The sequence below is a fragment of the Scyliorhinus torazame genome, chromosome 1 (genome assembly GCF_047496885.1).
Source record: "Scyliorhinus torazame isolate Kashiwa2021f chromosome 1, sScyTor2.1, whole genome shotgun sequence".
Lineage (NCBI taxonomy): Eukaryota > Metazoa > Chordata > Chondrichthyes > Carcharhiniformes > Scyliorhinidae > Scyliorhinus > Scyliorhinus torazame.
In genome coordinates, this window is record NC_092707.1 from 299,519,587 (window position 1) to 299,539,656 (window position 20,070).

At 45.2% G+C, this 20,070-nt stretch overlaps 1 protein-coding gene across 5 annotated transcripts in view; it reads left to right on the top strand.

The window, feature by feature from the left end:
* Window positions 1-20,070, top strand: part of rps6ka2 (ribosomal protein S6 kinase, polypeptide 2) — a 531,365-nt gene that overhangs the window by 380,357 nt on the left and 130,938 nt on the right. For all 5 annotated transcript variants that reach the window (XM_072507735.1, XM_072507736.1, XM_072507732.1 and 2 more), the window contains 5 exons: window positions 4,825-4,905; window positions 7,224-7,303; window positions 10,204-10,310; window positions 16,852-16,889; window positions 17,023-17,165. In XM_072507735.1, coding sequence (XP_072363836.1) covers window positions 4,825-4,905; window positions 7,224-7,303; window positions 10,204-10,310; window positions 16,852-16,889; window positions 17,023-17,165 — 449 coding nt within the window. The remainder of the gene's footprint in view (window positions 1-4,824; window positions 4,906-7,223; window positions 7,304-10,203; window positions 10,311-16,851; window positions 16,890-17,022; window positions 17,166-20,070) is intronic.

Here is a 20,070-nt window from a genome sequence, read left to right on the forward strand (position 1 = left end):
GCATAAGGCTCTGGTCAGGCCCCATTTGGAGTATTATGAGCAGTTTTGGGCCCCGTCTCTAAGGAAGGATGTGCTGGCCTCGGAAAGGGTCCAGAGGAGGTTCACAACAATGATCCCTGGAATAAAGAACTTGTCGTATGAGAAATGGTTGAGGACTCGGGGTCTGTACTCGTTGGAGTTTAGAAGGATGAGGGGGGATCTTATTGAAACTTGCAGGATACTGCGAGGCCTGGATAGAGTGGAAGTGGAGAGGATGTTTCCACTTGTAGGAAAAACTAGAACCAGAGGACACAATCTCAGACTAAAGGGACGATCCTTTAAAACAGAGTTGAGGAGGTATTTCTTCAGCCAGATGGTGGTGAATTTGTGGAACTCTTTGCCGCAGAAGGCTGTGGAGGCCAAATCACTGAGAGTCTTTAAGATCGAGGTAGATCGGTTCTTGATTAATAAGGGGATCAGGGGTTATGGGAGAAGGCAGGAGAATGGGGATGAGAAAAATATCAGCCATGATTGAACGGCGGAGCAGACTCGATGGGCCGAGTGGCCTAATTCTGCTTCTATGTCTAATGGTCTTATAAACAAGGATTAAACAAATTGGCTTGACTTACATGAGTAGAGAATGGGGCAGGATAACAGCATCACAACTGGCTCGATACAATCATTAGACAAAACCAGATACTCATATAGCCCACTGGAGACCGAAAGAAAAACAGGATAAGATCATGAAAACACGACAAAACGTTGCACACCCTCCCATGCTGCACAAGCATGCAATCATCAGGATAGACTTCCCACGCCATGATTGGGCATATACAAACGTACATCCTCCTCAGCTCTAGTAGCACCAACGACCCATCACAGCCTCCTCCTTCTGATATCAGACCCATCTATACCCATGTAGGAGCCAAGAACAGATTTCTTGGGAGGGAGAACCAATTCCCTCCACCCCCGCACAAACAGAGAAACTACCCCAAACCACTGGCCAGATCAGAATAAGAAGCAACACAATACTCGCCCGGACGAAGAGAAGAAAAAAAAGCTCAAGGCGACCACCATAGCAGAAAGCATACCCAGAGCAACTCCAGCTCAACATCCCAATCACCCTAATAGCCCACGAGAGGAGCAAAGCGAGAGACCCAAGCGGAGGAAAAGGAAAAGTCAATTTCAAGGAGGAGCCAAAGGGAACCCAGTCCTTTACAGGATACAAACTCTGCCCAGGCCAACGAAGGATAATTACACACATTTTTAAATTCAAATAACATTTTTTAAAAATACAAAGCGGGAGACCTGAAATGGATTAGCTCTAACTTGGGGGCCTATCCTCATTCCCAGTGAGGACTGAACTAACCCTGCCAACCAGAACCACACACCCTCCATCCCATCCTGGCTCCACTCATCTTCTTCATAAACGAGACGGGGTGACAAAAAGAATTCCCCTCCCCCAACCACAAGGATCATAAGACTTAATAACCAGAAGGAGTAAAACTGTGCACAAATCACACTTCCCATAATTAATTCTATGATTTTGCTAGAGCAGGATAATCATTAACATAGGCCACCACATTTCGCACTCCCCTGCAGGAAAAAAACCCCAGCAATAAATAATTATAACACGATCAGCAGGGAACAACGTTAAGGATTATAGAGGAACATCAGGGCAAATTGTAGGATAAAGATAGCTTCCATGTCGCATAAGAAGACAAAAGATAGGACAGGATCAATGAACATTCTTCAGGATCTCTCCAGGATTCCAGCGATGAAAGACGGAATGCTATCACTTCCACTATGCCATTTCCCCGATTCCCACTCAGACCACAGTTTGGGCCCCACTAGGGGGAATGATTTGTCCTGCTCAGCCACCTCCAACCCTCTCGGGTATAGGACCAGTGATCAGTGGGCCCTATCGATGCCTGGCGTCAGACAGGATACATTGTGCTCCATCAAACCTAATGCACCCACCCTCCAAATCAAGATTACCAAAGCATGGCAGCCAATTTTCAAACTCAATCAGGATCTCACCTCCCACCTCTCGCCAGGGATCGGGCTCAGAGGCACACCCTTCCCGGTCCCCACCTCCCAAACTTGTCAGGATAAACACACCATGGAGGAGGATCTCAATGACACAAAAGCGGCCTCGAACCATGAACAGCGCTCTTTCAAGTGCAAGTGCCCTCTCATGGACCTCCTCCACTCTTCCAAAGTGAGTTCTAACAACCTGCGCCACAGAACTGAGATTTTCAGCCATCAACATCCGAGATGGTGGCCATCATCTAGATGGACATTGCACCGCCAAGGCGAGAGTCCGCTCAGCAGGAACTTTCCCAGTGCAAGCTGGGCCCCGCCCCAGCCCACTCCAACCACCAAGAATAAACAAGGATTTTATCTTGGTTCTTCCTCGCCAAAAACACAATCGGGAACTTCCAGTTCAAGCCATGTAGCCCAAGTAAAGGCAAATATGAAATGTGCACCAGGATGCAATGCAGCATTAAAGACCATCAGAGGCAGAATTCACTAAAATGCAACTCCTGCTGTGCTCACATCATGTGACCCTCACATTTAAATATTTGACAGTAATCTGCAGAAATCCCATTAAGGACCCCTGGTTATTCTGCATGTAGACCTGGCTAACCTGACCTGGTAGTCAACACAGGACGTGCTGCTTCAGTTCAGCCAACCTACTTTAACAAAATGGCCTCAGCAGGTATAAATCCCTTCTTTGTCTGAGAAAAGGTGCTTATTTCAGAATGGGACTCTGGACTCCTCTTTTAACACATATAACAGTTTGGTAGGTGATGGTGTCTAGCCCAGAACGGGCATATTAGATGCTTTTGGGCTTACTTAACACTTGTAAAATGGGCACATCATCACATTTCTGGGCCATATTTTCTTCCATATTGTTGCCTAAGAGAGAAGGTGAATTAACTGGCTTCATCTAATAATTCATGTAATCGTATCTTCGGAGGTCAGCAGGAATGTGGGGCTGGATTCTCCGTTTCTGAGTTTAAGCGTTGACGCCAATGGGGAATCCGTGGATTTTCACGTCAGAAAAATCGGCGCCAAACCCGTACCAATTCCACTACCAGTGAGAGGCTAGCACCGGTGCCGCGTGGAGTACCATCGATTCTCATGAAAAATGGTTTGGGATTTGCTGGGTTGGGAGGCTGACCAGCACCTTGGCACTGCCAGCCTGGCAGTGCCCATCCAGCCTGGCAGTGCCACCAAGGCACCCTGGCAGTGCTAGGCTGGCACCCAGGAGGCACTGCCAGGGTGCCAAGATGGCACTGCCAGGGTGTTAGGCTGGTGGTGCCTCGTTGGCGCCAACAGTTTCAGCATCCCAGCCTGGCCTGAGGCTGACCACCTGGGGGCCTCCGATTGCCTGGGACCCCCCCAACACCTCCAAGTGTCGTTCCGCCTGGTCCCCATTTATGGGGACCAGTGCTAAACAGCGCCCGGGTGGGATCTCCTCTGCGAGGTCGGTAGATGCTGGGTGGGCGTTCGATCCAGCATTGTCATAGTTAAGTGAGCTTTTGGGCTCCCCTAACTCTGTGAGTTTGGGTCCCGCCCATTGTGGGCTGGTTGCGGATTGCGACACCTTGCGAGATCTGGTTAGGTCTCATGAGGTGTAACGACTGTCAGGTAGCGCGGGAGAGGAAATGGGGTTGTTAAGGGAAGAAAGACGGGGCGGAAATGACAAACTGTTTAGATCGTGTTATGTTTTTGAAAGGTTATGGGATTTGTGTACTTTGCTTTGGAATAAAAGTATATTTTAAAAAGAGACAATCATCACAAATTACCACACTAACCTATTATCATAAGGCACTTTCTAACCTTTTGCCTTCCAGTGCTATAGATTTATGCTCTGAGCTGTTTTTGAGCTGTCAGTCTTTTTGTAGGCTATGTCGGAGTTATAAATTTGGCATGTGAACAAGGTGTTTGAGTTTTTTTATATGCGGTCTCTCCCATTAGCAGATCTTCCACCTCCCTCCGCTCGTGATTGGATTTCTACCTTTACTGCCTTTTATTGTTAAATTATAGTGTGTCAGGTGTTCTAACATTGATGTCCTTTATTGTGTGTACATAATATTGTAACATCGCATTTGTTTCCACTTATCTTCCAGAAGATTGACTGGCGAATATTGTAATGAGATAGAGCCAATTGTAAACCAATAAGTTGGTTTATTGTATTCATGTTATCTGAAAGAAGATAATACAATGTTCAGTAAAATTTAATCTCATTATGTAAAGTGTTATGCTAAACTTCAATTTTAAAAATTGATGTTCACTGAATTGACTGGCTCTAACCCTAGAAGAAGCAATTTAATTTCCTCTATGACTGTTTCTGATCACAATTTATGAGAACTGTTTTCACCTGGACAGAAAGTGAAAGCCTTGACCTCTAACCGTCTATAGCTCTCAGGAAGCAGCTTACGATAAGACTGACTGCTGGCCTCCTGAATGAGTCCTCTGGCATCACTTCTATTGGAACGGTAACCATTCCAATATTACATGTGTGAATGCAACTAGAATGCATTGATAAACCCCATTGTCCCAAATTACTGTGGCAGGTAAAAAAAAAGGTCATAAACTATTGGGCCAAATACAATATCACCCATTGTTTGTGGTGTTGTGTAGAGTCAGCAGTCTACCAACATCTTATGATTTTCTCCTGTCTCCAACATTATTGTGTTACCTTCCTGGGAAATAAGACCAAAATTCTACTTTATTGACATTGCTTATAAAACATTTGATGAGTTAATTGTAATGTACAACACAGCCAGATTACAAAGTTAAAACAGACACTTCTGTTCTTCATTGTTTCCCCAGTGCGCGATCGAGTCAGGTCAAAAATGGAACGTGATATTTTGGCTGAAGTCAATCATCCTTTCATAGTAAAATTACATTATGGTAAGTTTTATAATAGTTAGCATCATTACCATCAACATCATCACATGATCAAGATGAATAAAAAGGGAGTTGAATTGGGTCTGACTAATATTGTGAACTGCAACAGTTGACAGGTTCCCAGGCCTCAGCTTAAATTGTATTTACTTTCAACTGTAGGTATGCACTGGGATGATGGTTTTGGTTTTGTTAGTTTATTCATTTAAGTCCTAAGGCTCGGTCCTCATCAGAGGACTGCACCACTGTTCCATTTAACAAACTCCCTCTGTTGGAATCTTACACTTATTCAAATGACTTTACACCAATTTACATTGAATTGTATCGTCCACTTATTAACCTCATTATTTAAAAAAATCTAGATGAAAATTTTAAATGGAAACTATCCCAGTTCGGAGCATTGCATGATAGGTTGTATGCATTGAGAATTGAGGACTAGTTTGCAGACAGCTCAATTGGCCATTCATTAACTTAACACATAATGGGTCATATGACCATGAATTGAATATAGTCATCTAAGCATTTGAAATCCCACTGTTCCTTTCTCTATACAACTTTACTAATAGGATCAATCCCCGGCTGTGTTCAGAGCAGGCAGGGTGCTGGGTTTCCTATGCAGAGAGTTGAATGTGAAGCCCAGGATACATTTACTTCTTGGCTTCAAATGCAATTGACAGACCTGTCTACAGTTCAAAACTAGCATGGACCATATCAGAGCCAATGGATCGATGAGGGCAACAGATAATCTGGAATCTTTATGAGAACAGTGAGACCAACATCTCTGAACCAATGCGATTTAAAAGGTTGAGAAAAAACAGAAATAAGACAGAAATGGTAGAATTACTGTCTGTGTGGAGTTTGCACATTCTCCCAGTGTCTGCGTGGGTCTCACCCCCACAACCCAAAGATGTGCAGGGTAGATGGATTGGCCACACTAAATTGCCCCTTAATTGGGAAAAAAATTGGGTACTCAAAATTTATAAAAAGAAAAAAAGAAATGGATGAATTAGAGGAAAATCACAAATAGAAAGAGAAATAAAGAGAAAGATAGAATGATTGGATTAACACAGAGAAGAAATGCAGAAAGGAAATTTTTTTAAAAACTCACGTACAACAATGAGTTTGAACAGTTTAATCTGCTCCCTTTCGGGGTCATGGAGGTTGTCTGGCTTTTCAATAACTATTATCATGTTGTTTAAAAAGGCTTACACTGTTAAGTTCCTGCTTTACCTTTCTGTGGCAAATTTAATGGACAATTAGGGCTGGATTCTCTGGTTCCTCAGCCGTGTGTTTCTTAGCAACGTGCCTTTTGCTGGCAGCGCAATTCTCAACTCCCATCGCTTGTCATTGGGATTCCCCATTGAAGACATCCCACGCCACCAGGAAACCCTTGGGCAGGGGTGCACTGCCGACGGGAACAGAGAATTCCAACCGCCGGAGAATTTCAGCCTTAATCTGCACCCCAGCAAGTTGCTGAAAATAACATGGAGGCTATTGTTTGAAGCAAACCGTGATTAGATGGAACCCAACCAGTAAATTCTGGAGATTTGAAATTCATGACCTATCCTCTAATTCCATGAATTTCCTGACAAGTTATGAAAACTAAACCCAGAATAATTGCTTTCTGTTCAACAAACTGAACTATGAAGAAATCATGGTTGGTGACCTTTCAGTTCAAAATGTAGATGGATCTGCTGTAAATAGTAAACATTTTTTGTTTGTGCTTTCTATCTTGAGAAACATATATGCTTGTTTCATTGTTCCTCTACTTTTTTCTCAAGCAATCAATACCTAGATCATTGAAATGCTCACTGATTAATATTGTAGAACTTTTACTGTCTCCTGGATATGCAGAAATATTTCCCAAACTTTTTATAGAATCCCTACAATGCAGAAGGAGACTATTTGGCCCATCGGGTCTGCACCAACCCTCTGAAAGAGCACCCAACTAAGACCCAAACGCCCACCCTATCCCCATAAACCCCACCTAGGGGCAAGTTAACATGGGCAATCCACCTAATATGCACATCTCTGGACTGTGGGAGGAAACGTGAGGCAGCAGTGCTTGCCACTGTGCCGCCCCCTGGAGCTCTTCTTCATTGATGCTTCTAGCCAATAAAATATTCTTATTTCTTTGGTTATATTTACTCCATATTTGGCCACTTCTCCATTCTTTTTGCCTTGCTTTCTCAATTACTCCTGGGATTTACTTCCGCTCTTAAAATCACTTTCTCTTAATGTTGTTGTTTCCATGTTTTAAATGTTTATGAATTAAATAATCAAATCAGAAAAGACACCTTCATTCCTTTCTGTCTCCCTTTCAGCATTCCAGACTGAAGGAAAATTGTACCTGATTTTAGATTTTCTAAGAGGAGGTGATCTTTTTACAAGACTATCCAAAGAGGTATGTTGGCAAAATCTTATGTAGCTCCATCACAAGGAAAATGCCTCACCTCGGCCAAAACCTAATTGCGCACCTCAGGATCAGAATGATGAATGTCCATAGATGGTTTAGTAGCCTTGCCAAATTCTACCAAATACCCAATTTCATTTAGAGACATTGGTTAATTGGTGAATGTTGCAACTTATTATTATTAAGCAAGTTCGGAAACCATTAAGAGTTTTCTATTATGACTATAACAGCAAAATCAACCTAACCTGCACATCTCTGGATTGTGGGTCCAACAATCAATTGTTGCATTTTACCATTTTTATTGCAATCTTACCACATCATAATAATCTTTATTAGTGTCACAAGTAGGCTTACATTAACACTGCAATAAAGTTATTGTGAAAATCCCCTAGTTGCCACATTCCAGCGCCTGTTCGGGTACACTGAGGGAGAATTCAGAATGTCCAATTCACCTAACAGCATATCTTTCAGGACCTATGGGAGGAAACCGGAGCACCTGGAGGAAACCCATGCTGACACGGGGAGAACGTACAGACTCCGCACAGACAGTGACCCAAGCCGGGAATCGTACCCGGGTCCCTAGCACTGTGAAGCAACAGTGCTAACCACTGTGCTACCATGCCGCCCATTCTTTGTGTTCGAACAGTTCACATGTAACTTTTCTTTTGTGAGTTATTGTTGTCACTTAGGGAGTCGACAAGTGGGATCTGACCAAAAACAAATATTCAAGTTACAACAAATAAAGAGGCATCCAAAGCTGCATAAGTTTGAATTGTAGCAATTCATTTGGTTGATTTTACTCATTAATCTGTATTTGGTTGTGTTGGTTGAGAGGGACATAGTAGTAAAAATTTTAGAAAACTCCCTATTTCTCTTCCCATGGTGCTATAAGATTTTTGATATTCAGTGGAATCAACAAAACAGTAAGATGGGTTCCGGGTTTTACATCTTATCTAAAAGATCCATTTTATCGTTGAGCAATGCAACGGAATTTAGGATTCAAACTAGCTGAAAAATATTAAACTAACTAAAAACAAATATCGCTTGAATGTCACAATACAGCATTGAGGGGACTCCATGGCACAATGAGTTAATATGGTGCTTTTTCATTCCTGGAACCATGAGTTCAGAAGCCATATGGGCTGATGAAAAAGTTTTTTATTTTTCCCATCAAAAGGTACATTTTCTGCTCTTGAGAGGAAGATAATAACGTCTCCAAAAGCAAATGGAGAGTGGATTTCAACAAAATTCTTTAGCTGAGAGCCCAGGACTGCTGGAACAATTGTGGCCCATGGAAAACATGGCTTGATTGGCAGCTCTGTCTCTCTGATCTATTCTGTCAATTTCACAATGTGTACGTGCACAAAACAAAGTGGTTTCAAATGCTTGAAGTTTCTGCTATTGGCACTTTAAAGGTTTTGGGTGACTGACACTTTTATTGCACTGTGGTTAAAAATAATTTTGAGAATGATCCTATACAGAGTGTATAGTGGTTGAATGCGCATGGAATGGAAGTTCCAATAGTTGATATTGTGGGAATGAGGGGCTATGGAGGTGGGTGGAGGGGCACAGCTTGCCATGAAGGGTTTGAGCGAGCCATGGGTAGGTCCAGGGGGCATAGCTTGGCATGGGTCCAGGTGCAAAACCATTTGAACTTACCTTTTTAAAGACTCCCTCATCCAGACTATAGTTCATGACACCTCCTGAGGTTATGTGAACCATGAGCCCTTTAAAAGCTGGCCCAGCTCCAAGAAAACTGCCGAAGACTAGAACATGTCACCTCTGCAATAGAGTCGGCCAGGATGGGGGTGCAGGCCAGCAGCCCAAACCAGTCCACACCCTTAAACAGGGCTGATGAAATTGGAAACCTGGGGAATGGGATTGGAAATACCAGAATTGGGACCAAGCCCCCATTTTCACTCCGTGAAAGCCCAGCACGCAAAGACTTTTGAAGATGGCAAGGCATATTGAGAAAGGAATTAGCGAAGCGTTTATCATAAATAGAGGAATTGAGTAACTAAAGCAGGGAAGTTAAGCCGGACCTGTCAAAAGCTCTGGTTATGTCCCCACTGAAGTATTACATCCAGTGCCTGCTAGCATACTGTAGGAAGGATGTGAGGGCCCTTGCGAGGGCACAGAAGAAATTTACCAGAATGGTTCCAGGGATGAGGGATTTTAGTTGCACGTTGTAAAGTCTGGGGTTGCACTTGTAATAAAGGAGATTAAGGGGAGCCTTGAAGGAAGTGTACAGGATGATGACAGGTGTATTTTAGGTAGACAATGGATAAGTGGCCTCATCAGCAGAAGATACCAGTGCTAGGGGGTACAGATTTAAGGTTTTGGGATGAAGATGCAGGGGAATGTGAGGAGTGTGAGGAGGAACTTTATTACGCAGTGAGTAGAAACTATCTGGAACTTTCTGCCCACGAGGGTGGTGGAAGAGGAAACAATCCATGATTTAAAAAGGAAATTGGATGAACACTTGAAGAAAATTAATTTGAAGAGCTGAGGAATTGAGTTGGTGAGTGAGACTGACAAGGGCATTTATAACTACAAATAAATCACTGTGGAACTGCTGAAATCGCTGCATGTGCAATTTGGGGCTCAATAGTGTGGTATTATCCCTCTTTACAATATCAGAATGCAGAAGAAATCAATTTCGGAGATGTTACATGATTACGGATACTTTAACAAAATGTGAGAAGCTCCTGGGATCAATTGGAACAAAATAATTTATCTGAAGAACTGTATTCTGTTTCTGTATGGCTGACGTCTTAAACCTTCCACACTGAACTCAGGTTTTATATAAGATTCGATGGATTTAGAAGAACATTATCCTTAATGTGCCAAATAGTCAGATCAACATTAATTTCATGGTTTTCTTCCTACAGGTGATGTTTACAGAAGAAGATGTCAAATTCTATCTAGCTGAGCTGGCCTTGGCTTTAGATCACCTTCATGGCCTTGGGATCATTTATAGAGATTTAAAACCGGAAAAGTAAGTTATCTGTCTTTCTCTCACAAAGATAAAATTGCACTGGTGAGGCGTACAAAAATTTAAAATTCCCTCCACTCATGACTTAATTTAACATAGATGGCAAGGTTTTCGTTTTTTTTTAATTTTAGAGTGCCCAAATCATTTTTTCCAATTAATGGGCAATTTAGCATCGCCAATCCACCCAGCTTGCACACTTTTGGGTTGAGGGGGCGAAACCCACGCAAACACGGGGAGAATGTGCAAACTCCACACGGACAGTTACCCAGAGCCAGAATCGAACCTGGGACCTCGGCGCCGTGAGGCCGCAGTGCTAACCTACTGCGCCACCGTGCTGCCATAAGGTGTGTGTCTTAAGTGTCTTACTTTTGTTTTGCTGCAAGCGCCAAAGCCAGGATTTTCCAGTCATCATGGGTGGGCCAAAACTTTTACGGACCTATTGAAGGCCCGTTGACTTTGGCAGGATTTCCCAGCAGGGGACACACACGCACAAGCGCGCACACACGGTGAATAACACGGTGGCACAGTGGTTAGCACTGCTGCCTCACAGCGCCAGGGATCCGGGTTCAATTCCGGCCTTGGGTGGCGTTGTGGCATTTGCATGTTCTCCCAGTGTCTGCGTGGGTTTCCACTGGGTGCTCCAGTTTCCTTCTACAGTCACATCGATTAGATGGATTGACCATGCTAAATTTGCCCTTAGTACCCAAAAATTTGCAGGTTAAGTGGAGTTATGGGGTCACGGGGATAGGGTGCGGGGTGGGGGATTTGGGCCTCTTTCAGACGACCGGTGCAGACTCAATGGGCCGAATGGCCTCCTTCTGCGCTAGCGGAGAATAGTAGGCAATGCAAAAATGACGATTTGCGCCCAACGCTGATTGCGTTGCGATGCTCCGGTTCCCCACTGGCAGCATTAGGGACATTCACACTCATGCTGGCGGGCCAATGAAAATGTCATTACTGGGTTGGATACTGCCTGCTCCAGCCCTCCACGATACTCCACCCCTCTCAAGCAGCAGCCATGTGCGTGGGAATTGGTGAAAGTATTTACAAGTGGGCCCTGGGCACCATGGCTGCTGAGGGGGAGCGAGAAGGTAAGAAAACTACCAAACACTGTCGAACTTTGGGGTGGGGGTGTGTGGGGCGAGGGGTGGGTGGGGTGCTTCCTGGGCCACAGGGAGTGATGGGGAACAACATGGTACCAGGTCCATGCCTCCCTGAGGATCGGGGTGGCCTGGCTCAGACCGCCATTGCTGCAGTATGTTATTTAAATGTACTCCTTTGGTGCTACTTACAGGCCCGTGGCAGTTCGCACTGCTCACTGTAAATGTTCAGAGAGCCTCTTGTCATCTGGGAGCCCACCAAAGCTACCCCTCTAACTCAGCTGACCCACTAACAGGATGGGCGTGGCCAAACTCAATCAGTGACACACCAGGTGCTGGCACTCCTCAGTTCACTCAGGAGAAGCACAGCCCCACTGCAGGGGAAGGAGGGGAATAGCAAAGTTCACACCAAACCAAGAACACATGTACCATGGCCTTTGGCACCCTCCCTGGCATACTGCCCCTCTCAGGGCAGAGGTCTCGCCAGTGACACTATTAGCTAGTCCACTCCGCAGGACCACCAAGCCTTGCCTTTCCACCATGCCCATCCACCCTGCTGCCGGCCAGGCAACCTGGCCAGCTCTCTGTCACAACCCATGTGTCACGCACAGGACCCACATCACACTAAGGTTCCAGCAGACGCACACCTCCCTCGCTCACCCCCATCTGTAGGACCTGCTCACACACAAGCCTCTAAGGATGGATATGATCGGTGGCACACAGTGACCTTTTCCACTGCACAAACAGTTGCCAGCCTGCTGTCAGGATACACACGGCCCACCCAGTGAGGACATCCACAGTGGACCCCATTGGGGGAAACAGGGTATGGGCCACATGGCCTATTGCTGACATGGGTTGCGGCAGCCACCGGTACCCTTGTTGACAGGGACAGGTAGTGAGGATAGAGGATCCCCACAACACAAGCCTGGTGCCACTCACCGATAGAAACAGGGTTGCAATGCGAATGACAATATATCGATGGGGCTGGGTGAGGGGTGGGTCTGGGGCTGGGGGAGATGTGTTGAGGGTTGCACAGCAGTGCAACTCGGAGTCACCATGTAACCTGGTGGCTTTGGATGGTAATGTGCTAACATGTTCTGTCCCCCTCCGAGCACCAGTTCATCAGGGGGTGCTCTTCATCAATAACAAGGGTTTTCATTCCCTGAATGGTGTGCGACCACCAGATGCACATCATGCATGTCTACACCCAATACCATGGCAAAGTGCACGGTGCTTACATCCTAGCGCACTCTGAGGTTCCCACCTTTGAGGTGCTCCCTTGGGTGAGGGGTTGGCTGTTGGGTGACGAGGGTTGTTCGTTGAGGTCATGGCTAATGCCACCTATGAAGAAGCCCCAGACTGACATTATAACAACGCCCATGCAACAACCAGGAGCGTCATTGAGCGGTGCATCACCACCTGTAAGATGCACATTCGACACCTGGACCACACTGGTGGGTCTCTTCAAATAGCCACAGGAGGGTCTCGAGCATCGTGCTAGTCTCCTCTGTCCTGTACAACATCATGCACCAGAGGGGTGGCATGCTGAGGAGGAGGAAATGGTGAACGGTTAGGGGTCACTCCCTGGGGAAGCTGTCATACAAGGCAGGCTCATACTGCTGCCCCCGTGCCCTGCCACTTCTCGCTGAGGGTGACACCATGCGGGACGTTTATGTACCATGGGGCCCTGCTCCGTCCCATCCTCCCCCACCCAAACTCCCCCAATCTGGCACGCCCTCTAAACCAAGACCCAGCCACTCCCTAACACCGATCAGAGACAGGTAAGACTGTTTGTGCAAATGTGTTTAGTGATAAATATATACATTGTTGTGTCCTGACCCCTAACTGCTGGAAGTGTGCTACACCTGTGCCAAATCAAATGTTATCTACCGCTCCTTCTAGGTGTGACCCCCCCCCCCCAGACAGCCTGCTGCCTGTCTCGTCATGTGACCTATAATGCCCTTGACAGCCATCCTCTGGAGGGCTTGGACCTGGATGAACCCTGCTGACTTTCAAGTGTCACTGGTGGTGATGTGCCACCCTGTTCGACCCATGCTGCCCATGAGATGCGTCACCATAAGGTGGGAGAGGATTCAGAAACACCAAGGTGTTCCAGCACCTCCCCTGCAGGAGGCACCAGCATGGGCCCCATCACTTCCTCCTCCCACGGGGGGTTTCACATGAGGCCGGAGCAAGCTCTGGAGGCTCCATTGTCATCTGGCATTGCTAGTCCTGGAGGCCTGCCTCGTCTGAGCCATGGTTTCGATGCCGTCAGCCAGGGAGCACTGAGACAGGAACATGTCCCTCAGTGAGTGAGACACGTCCTCACTGCCTTGGTCATATCACTCTGTGCCTGTGGCATGTCCCTATGTGACTGGACAAGGTCAGTCAGTGCCCGCCAAAGATCTCATTGCCCTCAGTATTGACCCTTTGTTAATGGGCTAAGCTCTGGAGCACACAGCAATGTCCATGTGCTCCCGGGATATGTCTGCCTATGACTGGACTCCTCTGTCCTGCACCTCAGCCATCGACAGCACAGTGTGGCCTCACCCTGGATGTCCTGACGCATGGCTCTGACTTCTTTCCCCGGCCTTCTGCTGCAGACACCACCCTTTCCGTGTTGGCCTGGATACCACGCAGAGTCGGCACCATCTCCAGCAACTGTAGGCGGTTGGACTTCTCCAGCTGTACCTGCAGTCCTAAAATGTTCCTGACATCTCCTCCTATAAATCCGGGTTCTTTGTCTGCATCTCTACCAGTGATGAGATCATACTTTCCGGAAGCGCAACAACTGTCCGGACAACAGCTGTTCCCTGAAATTGGGCAGCCCATCCGACTGCCCGCTCCCTCGGGAGCTCCTGCCTCCACCTGATGTGCAACAGCAGTAGTGCGCACCAGAAGGTAACCTTCACTAAAACATTCCTCCAAGATGATAGCCTCTGCGATGATGGGCGGTGCAGGTGACAGCAGTGACAGAAAGTTGGAGTCTTCCCAGGGCTGGTGTTCCGGGGTGTGCTGGGGATGTGGCTGTTGGTGAGGTAGCCCGGACAGCTCAGCCTCATCTGATGGCGATCCTGCAAACAAAGGACCAAGGACATGGTGAGATCCTGGGAAGGGCAAGATCCTGGGAGAGGGGTGACTCACTTGCTATAGGGATATCAGCATGGCATTGGGCTCTCGCTTGCACATATCGATCTTCATGTCAACCTTTGCTCGGTCTCACCCGCCGGCTGCATTGCCCCCTCCCCCACAAGGTAGTGGACCCGTAAGTCTGGTATGCCCCCTCTGGTCTTCTGCCTCTTCTACCTGTAATGGGCTGCCTTATCCTAGGGGACACAGAAAGGATATATTGAGACAAAACAGTTGCAGTGGTTCGCACAGTTGCTTCTTAGGGCCAGGGTCCCAGGTTCGATTCCCGGCTTGGCTCACTGTCTGTGCTGAGTCTGCACGTTCTCCCCGTGTCTGCGTGGGTTTCCTCCGGTTGCTCCGGTTTCCTCCCACTAGTCCCGAAAGACGTGCTTTTAGGTAATTTGGACATTCTGAATTCTCCCTCAGTGTACCCCAACAGGCGCCGGAATGTGGCGACGAGGGGCTTTTCACAGTAACTTCATTTTGGTGTTAATGTCAGCCTACTTGTGACAATAAAGACTATTATTGTTATTAGACACTGAGAGGAGAGTTCTATGGGGGGTTTGTAGCTGGTGGCATGTGTGTGCAAGGCTCCTGGCCAAAGTGGACAAAACACATGTTGGGGTTTGGCAGAAGATGGGTTGTAAGGGAGATGCAGGCAGTTGGGCTGTTATTGGTCTCTAGGGGATTGGGGGTGGGGGGGTGGGGGGGGGGACGTGAGGGATGGGAATGATGCCCATTGTACACAACTTCCAGAGGTGGCTTTTTAATTGGCCATCTCCAAAAGATTGCTTCCAATGTCCCCCTGCCACCTATTCCTGATCCCCAATCCACCCAGGAAAATTCAAGGTGACATGAAGAAGTTTCACAAGTAGACATCTGTGTTGGTAAACTCACTGCACTATTTATATAATTACCAATTAGAACATTCACTTAAACTCCTTAGGCTTTAATTACAATGAGACAGGATTGCGGAAAGTTGGTTGGAATAGAACTTCAACCACAGAACATGAGGAATGATCCTGAAGATCCAAAATATCAGTTTGTTTTTAGCAGTCATCATAGCCAGACTTTAGTGCATTATATTGATGAAAATGTCGAAAAGGCCTGCAGATACCCCTATGGGTAATAGTGAAAAGGAAAAAAAGGAAGCATTTATGCATATTGAATTTACTAAACCTTGCTTGACGTAGGCAGAATTAATTGTACCTACACCTCACGGACTGCAGCGGTTCAAGAAGGCAGCTCACCACCACCTTGTTAAAGGCAACTAGAGAAGGGCAATAAATGCTGGCCTAAGCAGCGACGCTCACATCCCGTAAATAAATTTTAAAATACATTGCGGTTCAACTGTATATCTTATTATTTATTGATTAAAAATATTGCATATTGAATTGTGGTGTCTTATTGAATCTGCAAATGAAATATAAATGAACTTCATGCTTAAACTTGGATCCCATCGCCACTGGGTGATATATTGCATTATATAGGTAATTACAGGGATTCCAAAATTCGAAACATTCCAGAATCCGAGACATTTCTGCCCCAAGCATTTGGATAAAGGATGCTCATCCTGTATCAGAATCATATCATCAGGTGATGACAAGGTGCAAAGACAAATAGTTTATTTAGATATGCCCACGTGAACTGGCAGATGGGACCCCAGTTTAATCATTTATTTCAATATGGATTCTGACAATTCACAATCTCCCCGAGTCCCTTTCAGTCTAGATTACATGTTCATATTCTGCACTTGAGGTTAGAGCCAACATTGAGCTAAGCTAACAACAATCAAATAACCATTCACCAAATTGAGATGTTTTTGCTCATGTGAGAAATTGAAGGGCGCCTGCGAGTTACAACTCGCTCACACTCACAACATATAATCTAAAATGCCTTTCTTCGCCCTCAGTAATAAATTACCCTCGGCTTAACAGTCTGACAGATGCTGAAGATTCAGAGTTAGTGAGACATCAGTTGGCTGAAAGCATTGAAGGAAGGCACTAATTGTAGCTCTTGCCATCATCTGTCCAGCATTAGTATTGGAAGCAGAGTTAATCCTGTCGGGGAGGATTTTTGTGTGCTGTTAGGCCAGGCTGATGATCACTTACACTTCATCTAACTTTGAAGCCCATAATTCATGTGAAAAATGTCTAGAATCTGAACTTGCCAACAGTTAGTTGTGATATTTCTGCAGACATCATTGTCATTGGGAAAAGATGAGATATGCTTGCATTTCAAATATGAGGGTGGGTTTCCATTTTTGTCCACGTTGAAGGATTTCTCATTTCATTTTACTGCTGTTTAAATTTCAGTGTACTTCTGGATGAAGATGGCCACATTAAAATAACAGGTGAGTGCATTTTATATTGATGTTCTTGAGGATCAAAACTAGCAGCATTGAAATTGAACATTTGAGTTTAGCACGTCATTTCTGACTGTTTGCCAAGATTTCAACTATACTAAAAGCATTTCTTGTTGCTCAGACTTTGGGCTCAGCAAGGAGGCTGTTGACCAGGACAAGAGAGCCTATTCCTTCTGTGGAACAATAGAGTATATGGCTCCTGAGGTAGTCAACCGGCGTGGCCATGCACAAAGTGCAGACTGGTGGTCCTTTGGTGTTTTAATGGTGAGTGAAACAACCTTCCTCTGTTAATAATAGGAAACAGTGGGGGGGGGGGGGGGGGGGCACATTGGCGGGGGGGGGCACATTGGCGCAGTGATTAGCCCTGCTGCTTGCCGCGACGATGACCTGGGTTCGATCACAGCCTCGGGTCACTGTCCGTGTGGAGTTTGCATATTCTCCCCGTGTCTGCATGGGTCTCACCCCACAACCTAAACATGTGCAGGGTAGGTGATTGGCCAAGCTAAATTGCTCCTTTATTGGAAAAACTAAATAAAATGGGAAAAGGAATATGATTTGCCAGCATATCTTCTATTTATTTTTTCAAGGGTGGAGCCAAAGGTTGGCAATATTTAATTGTCGATTTAAATAGACATTATTGGGAGTTAACTTTTGGGGTTATTATTTTAAGCAAAGTTGGATGAATAAGGATAAGATGCTGGGAGTGAATAGGAGTGTAAAATCAGCATGTACTGATGACAACTGAGAATTGAGATCTTTCTGCTATCTGAGACCTCTGACCTGCATGAAAGAAATTAAACAGCTGCTTAATTAAATTTAGCATCAAAATGAAAGCTATTATTTTCTGGAGTATTGTTCTAATGATCCCCACAGAGACCGATACCTTTCAAAAAGTAATTTGAATTTCCAGGCTGAAAGCATCACACAAGATTTGAAGTTTTAAGACTTAATGAAAAGCAATATTGACTAAACACTAATTCAGTAAGCAACTTATGTTCTACACTACAGAAAAGGTACTTTGTTTAACATTTAAAATTATCGACAGTCTACCTCTATGTTTACACTTTACTGTGTTCCTTAAGTGGTCGTTTCATTCTTCAGGAGCCAGCGCCCCCTTCCCCAAGTGAAGTCCAGAATAGAGCCAACTTACTTCACGCCAGCCTGCCATGCAGCCTTAGCATGCCGTGAGCAGACTAAATTGCCACTGGGACATTTGCCTCTCAATTAAGAAGGAGGCTTCGTCCTTGCAAGCTGCCAGCCAATCAGATTGGCCAGCAGCTCCAGGAGTCCCGGCAGTGCCAAGAGCACATTAATGCACACTGCCGAGACTGCAAGCAAGCCCAAGAAAAGGACACCATAGATCTCAGAGCAATGTAAATCCAGGGTATTGGGCAAGGAGATTTTGGGTAGTTTAGGGAGGGGAGTGGGTGGGGAGGGTGGGAGTGGAGGGTTTTGGCAAACTGGCAGGTAGGAAGGAGTTACTATCTTGGGGTGGCTGCCCCCTAATGCCTAAAGAATAGCCCCGAAGATAGTACCTCCACTTTCCTTCCCACAAGCTGAATTGACCTTTGATTACTTATTAAAGTATGGTGGTAGGCTATCGATTTCGGCACTTGCCCACTTACCGTGTTATGGACAGGAAGGTGATGCATTTGCACCTATTTTACATACCATCCCTCCCAAAAACGCACTCAGCAGGGGCACATACAATCCAGCCCACAGTCGCAAAACCAAACAACCTCACAAAAATACTGACATTGGTGCAGTTGTTGTTTGTACAAGCATTAGCAATTCTTGCAGTTACAAATGGATTTTTAAAAAAAATCTGACTGGATAACTAATTAGTTTTATAGAATAAATTTAGAGGCATATGCAAAGCGATACTGTGCTTGATTGATAGATTTAAGTATTCTCTCTTAAAAAGCTTTGCAGAGACAGTGATGGTAATTACAGCCGTATTATGACACAAAAATCCTGACTTGTTCAAAAATTGTAAATGGAAATTGCTATCTGTGTGACGGGTATCTTAGCTGCACTTCCAGCTGATGTATTTTGTTTAAAACATGACATACCCTGTCCTTTATTTTTCATTTGTGTCAATCACTGTGGATGAGAAAATGTGATCCCTCTTGGGATTCATGGCTTAAAATTTGGATCACATGGTGCCCATTTTTGCGCTAATGCATTGTGGGGAATGGTGGCAATTACCTGCAGTCCCATGCTGCAATGCACTGACACGCCTATGTGCTGCGCTACAATGCTGCCAACCACGGGTGTCGTTTTCAAAGCAGGCTGGCAAGCTTGTAAGTTGTAATAACCTGCACGGAACACACGGGCTGGGTTGATTGTTTACCCCAGGTGGCTCAAGGCGTGTGAGCTCCCCCGTTAATTACGGGGCTGATACCATGTTGGATATAAGGTTGGACAGATAGGAACAGAAAAGTAAGCAATTTGGAGTATAGTCACTGTTATAATTATAAATTCAAACTGAAGGGTTAGATATTTGTCAGTGTTTATGGTGAAATCGCACTGTCATTAATGTGTTCATATTAAATTTCTCTGCCTGTTATTTGAACAAAATTATCAAGCTACTTTTTAAAAATATAAATTTAGAGTACCCAATTGGTTTTTTTTCAATTAAGGGGCAATTTAGCATGGTCAATTCACCTACCTTGCACATCTTTGGGTTGTGGGGGTGAAACCCATGCAGACACTGGGAGAATGTGCAAATCCCTCACAGACAGTGACCCGGAGCTGGGATCGAACCGGTGTTCTTGGTGGCGCGAGGCAGCCGTGCTAAGCATTGCGCCACCGTGCCGCCCATTATTAAGCAACTTTAACCTTTGTTAATAGAATAGACAGAGGCATTTCACATGAGCACATTAACTTAATGTTGAAGTCCCAATTTATCACCATTTGTGTCAATATGGCTTCAATTCGGTTCTCTGTCTGAATAATATTCAGTCTTCTCTTTGTTATGTATTGTGATATATAATTAACAACATCTTTGTTGTACACCGTCTTCCCTTTCCATCTTATGATTAATCTGAGTCTTCATAGCATTCTTCAAAACGTTTGCAGAAAGTGCAGTAAAACTCATCTTCCTTTATCCAGATTGCATAATGTCTGAAAAATAAATTAGATTTAATTTACTTATAAAATTACCCCG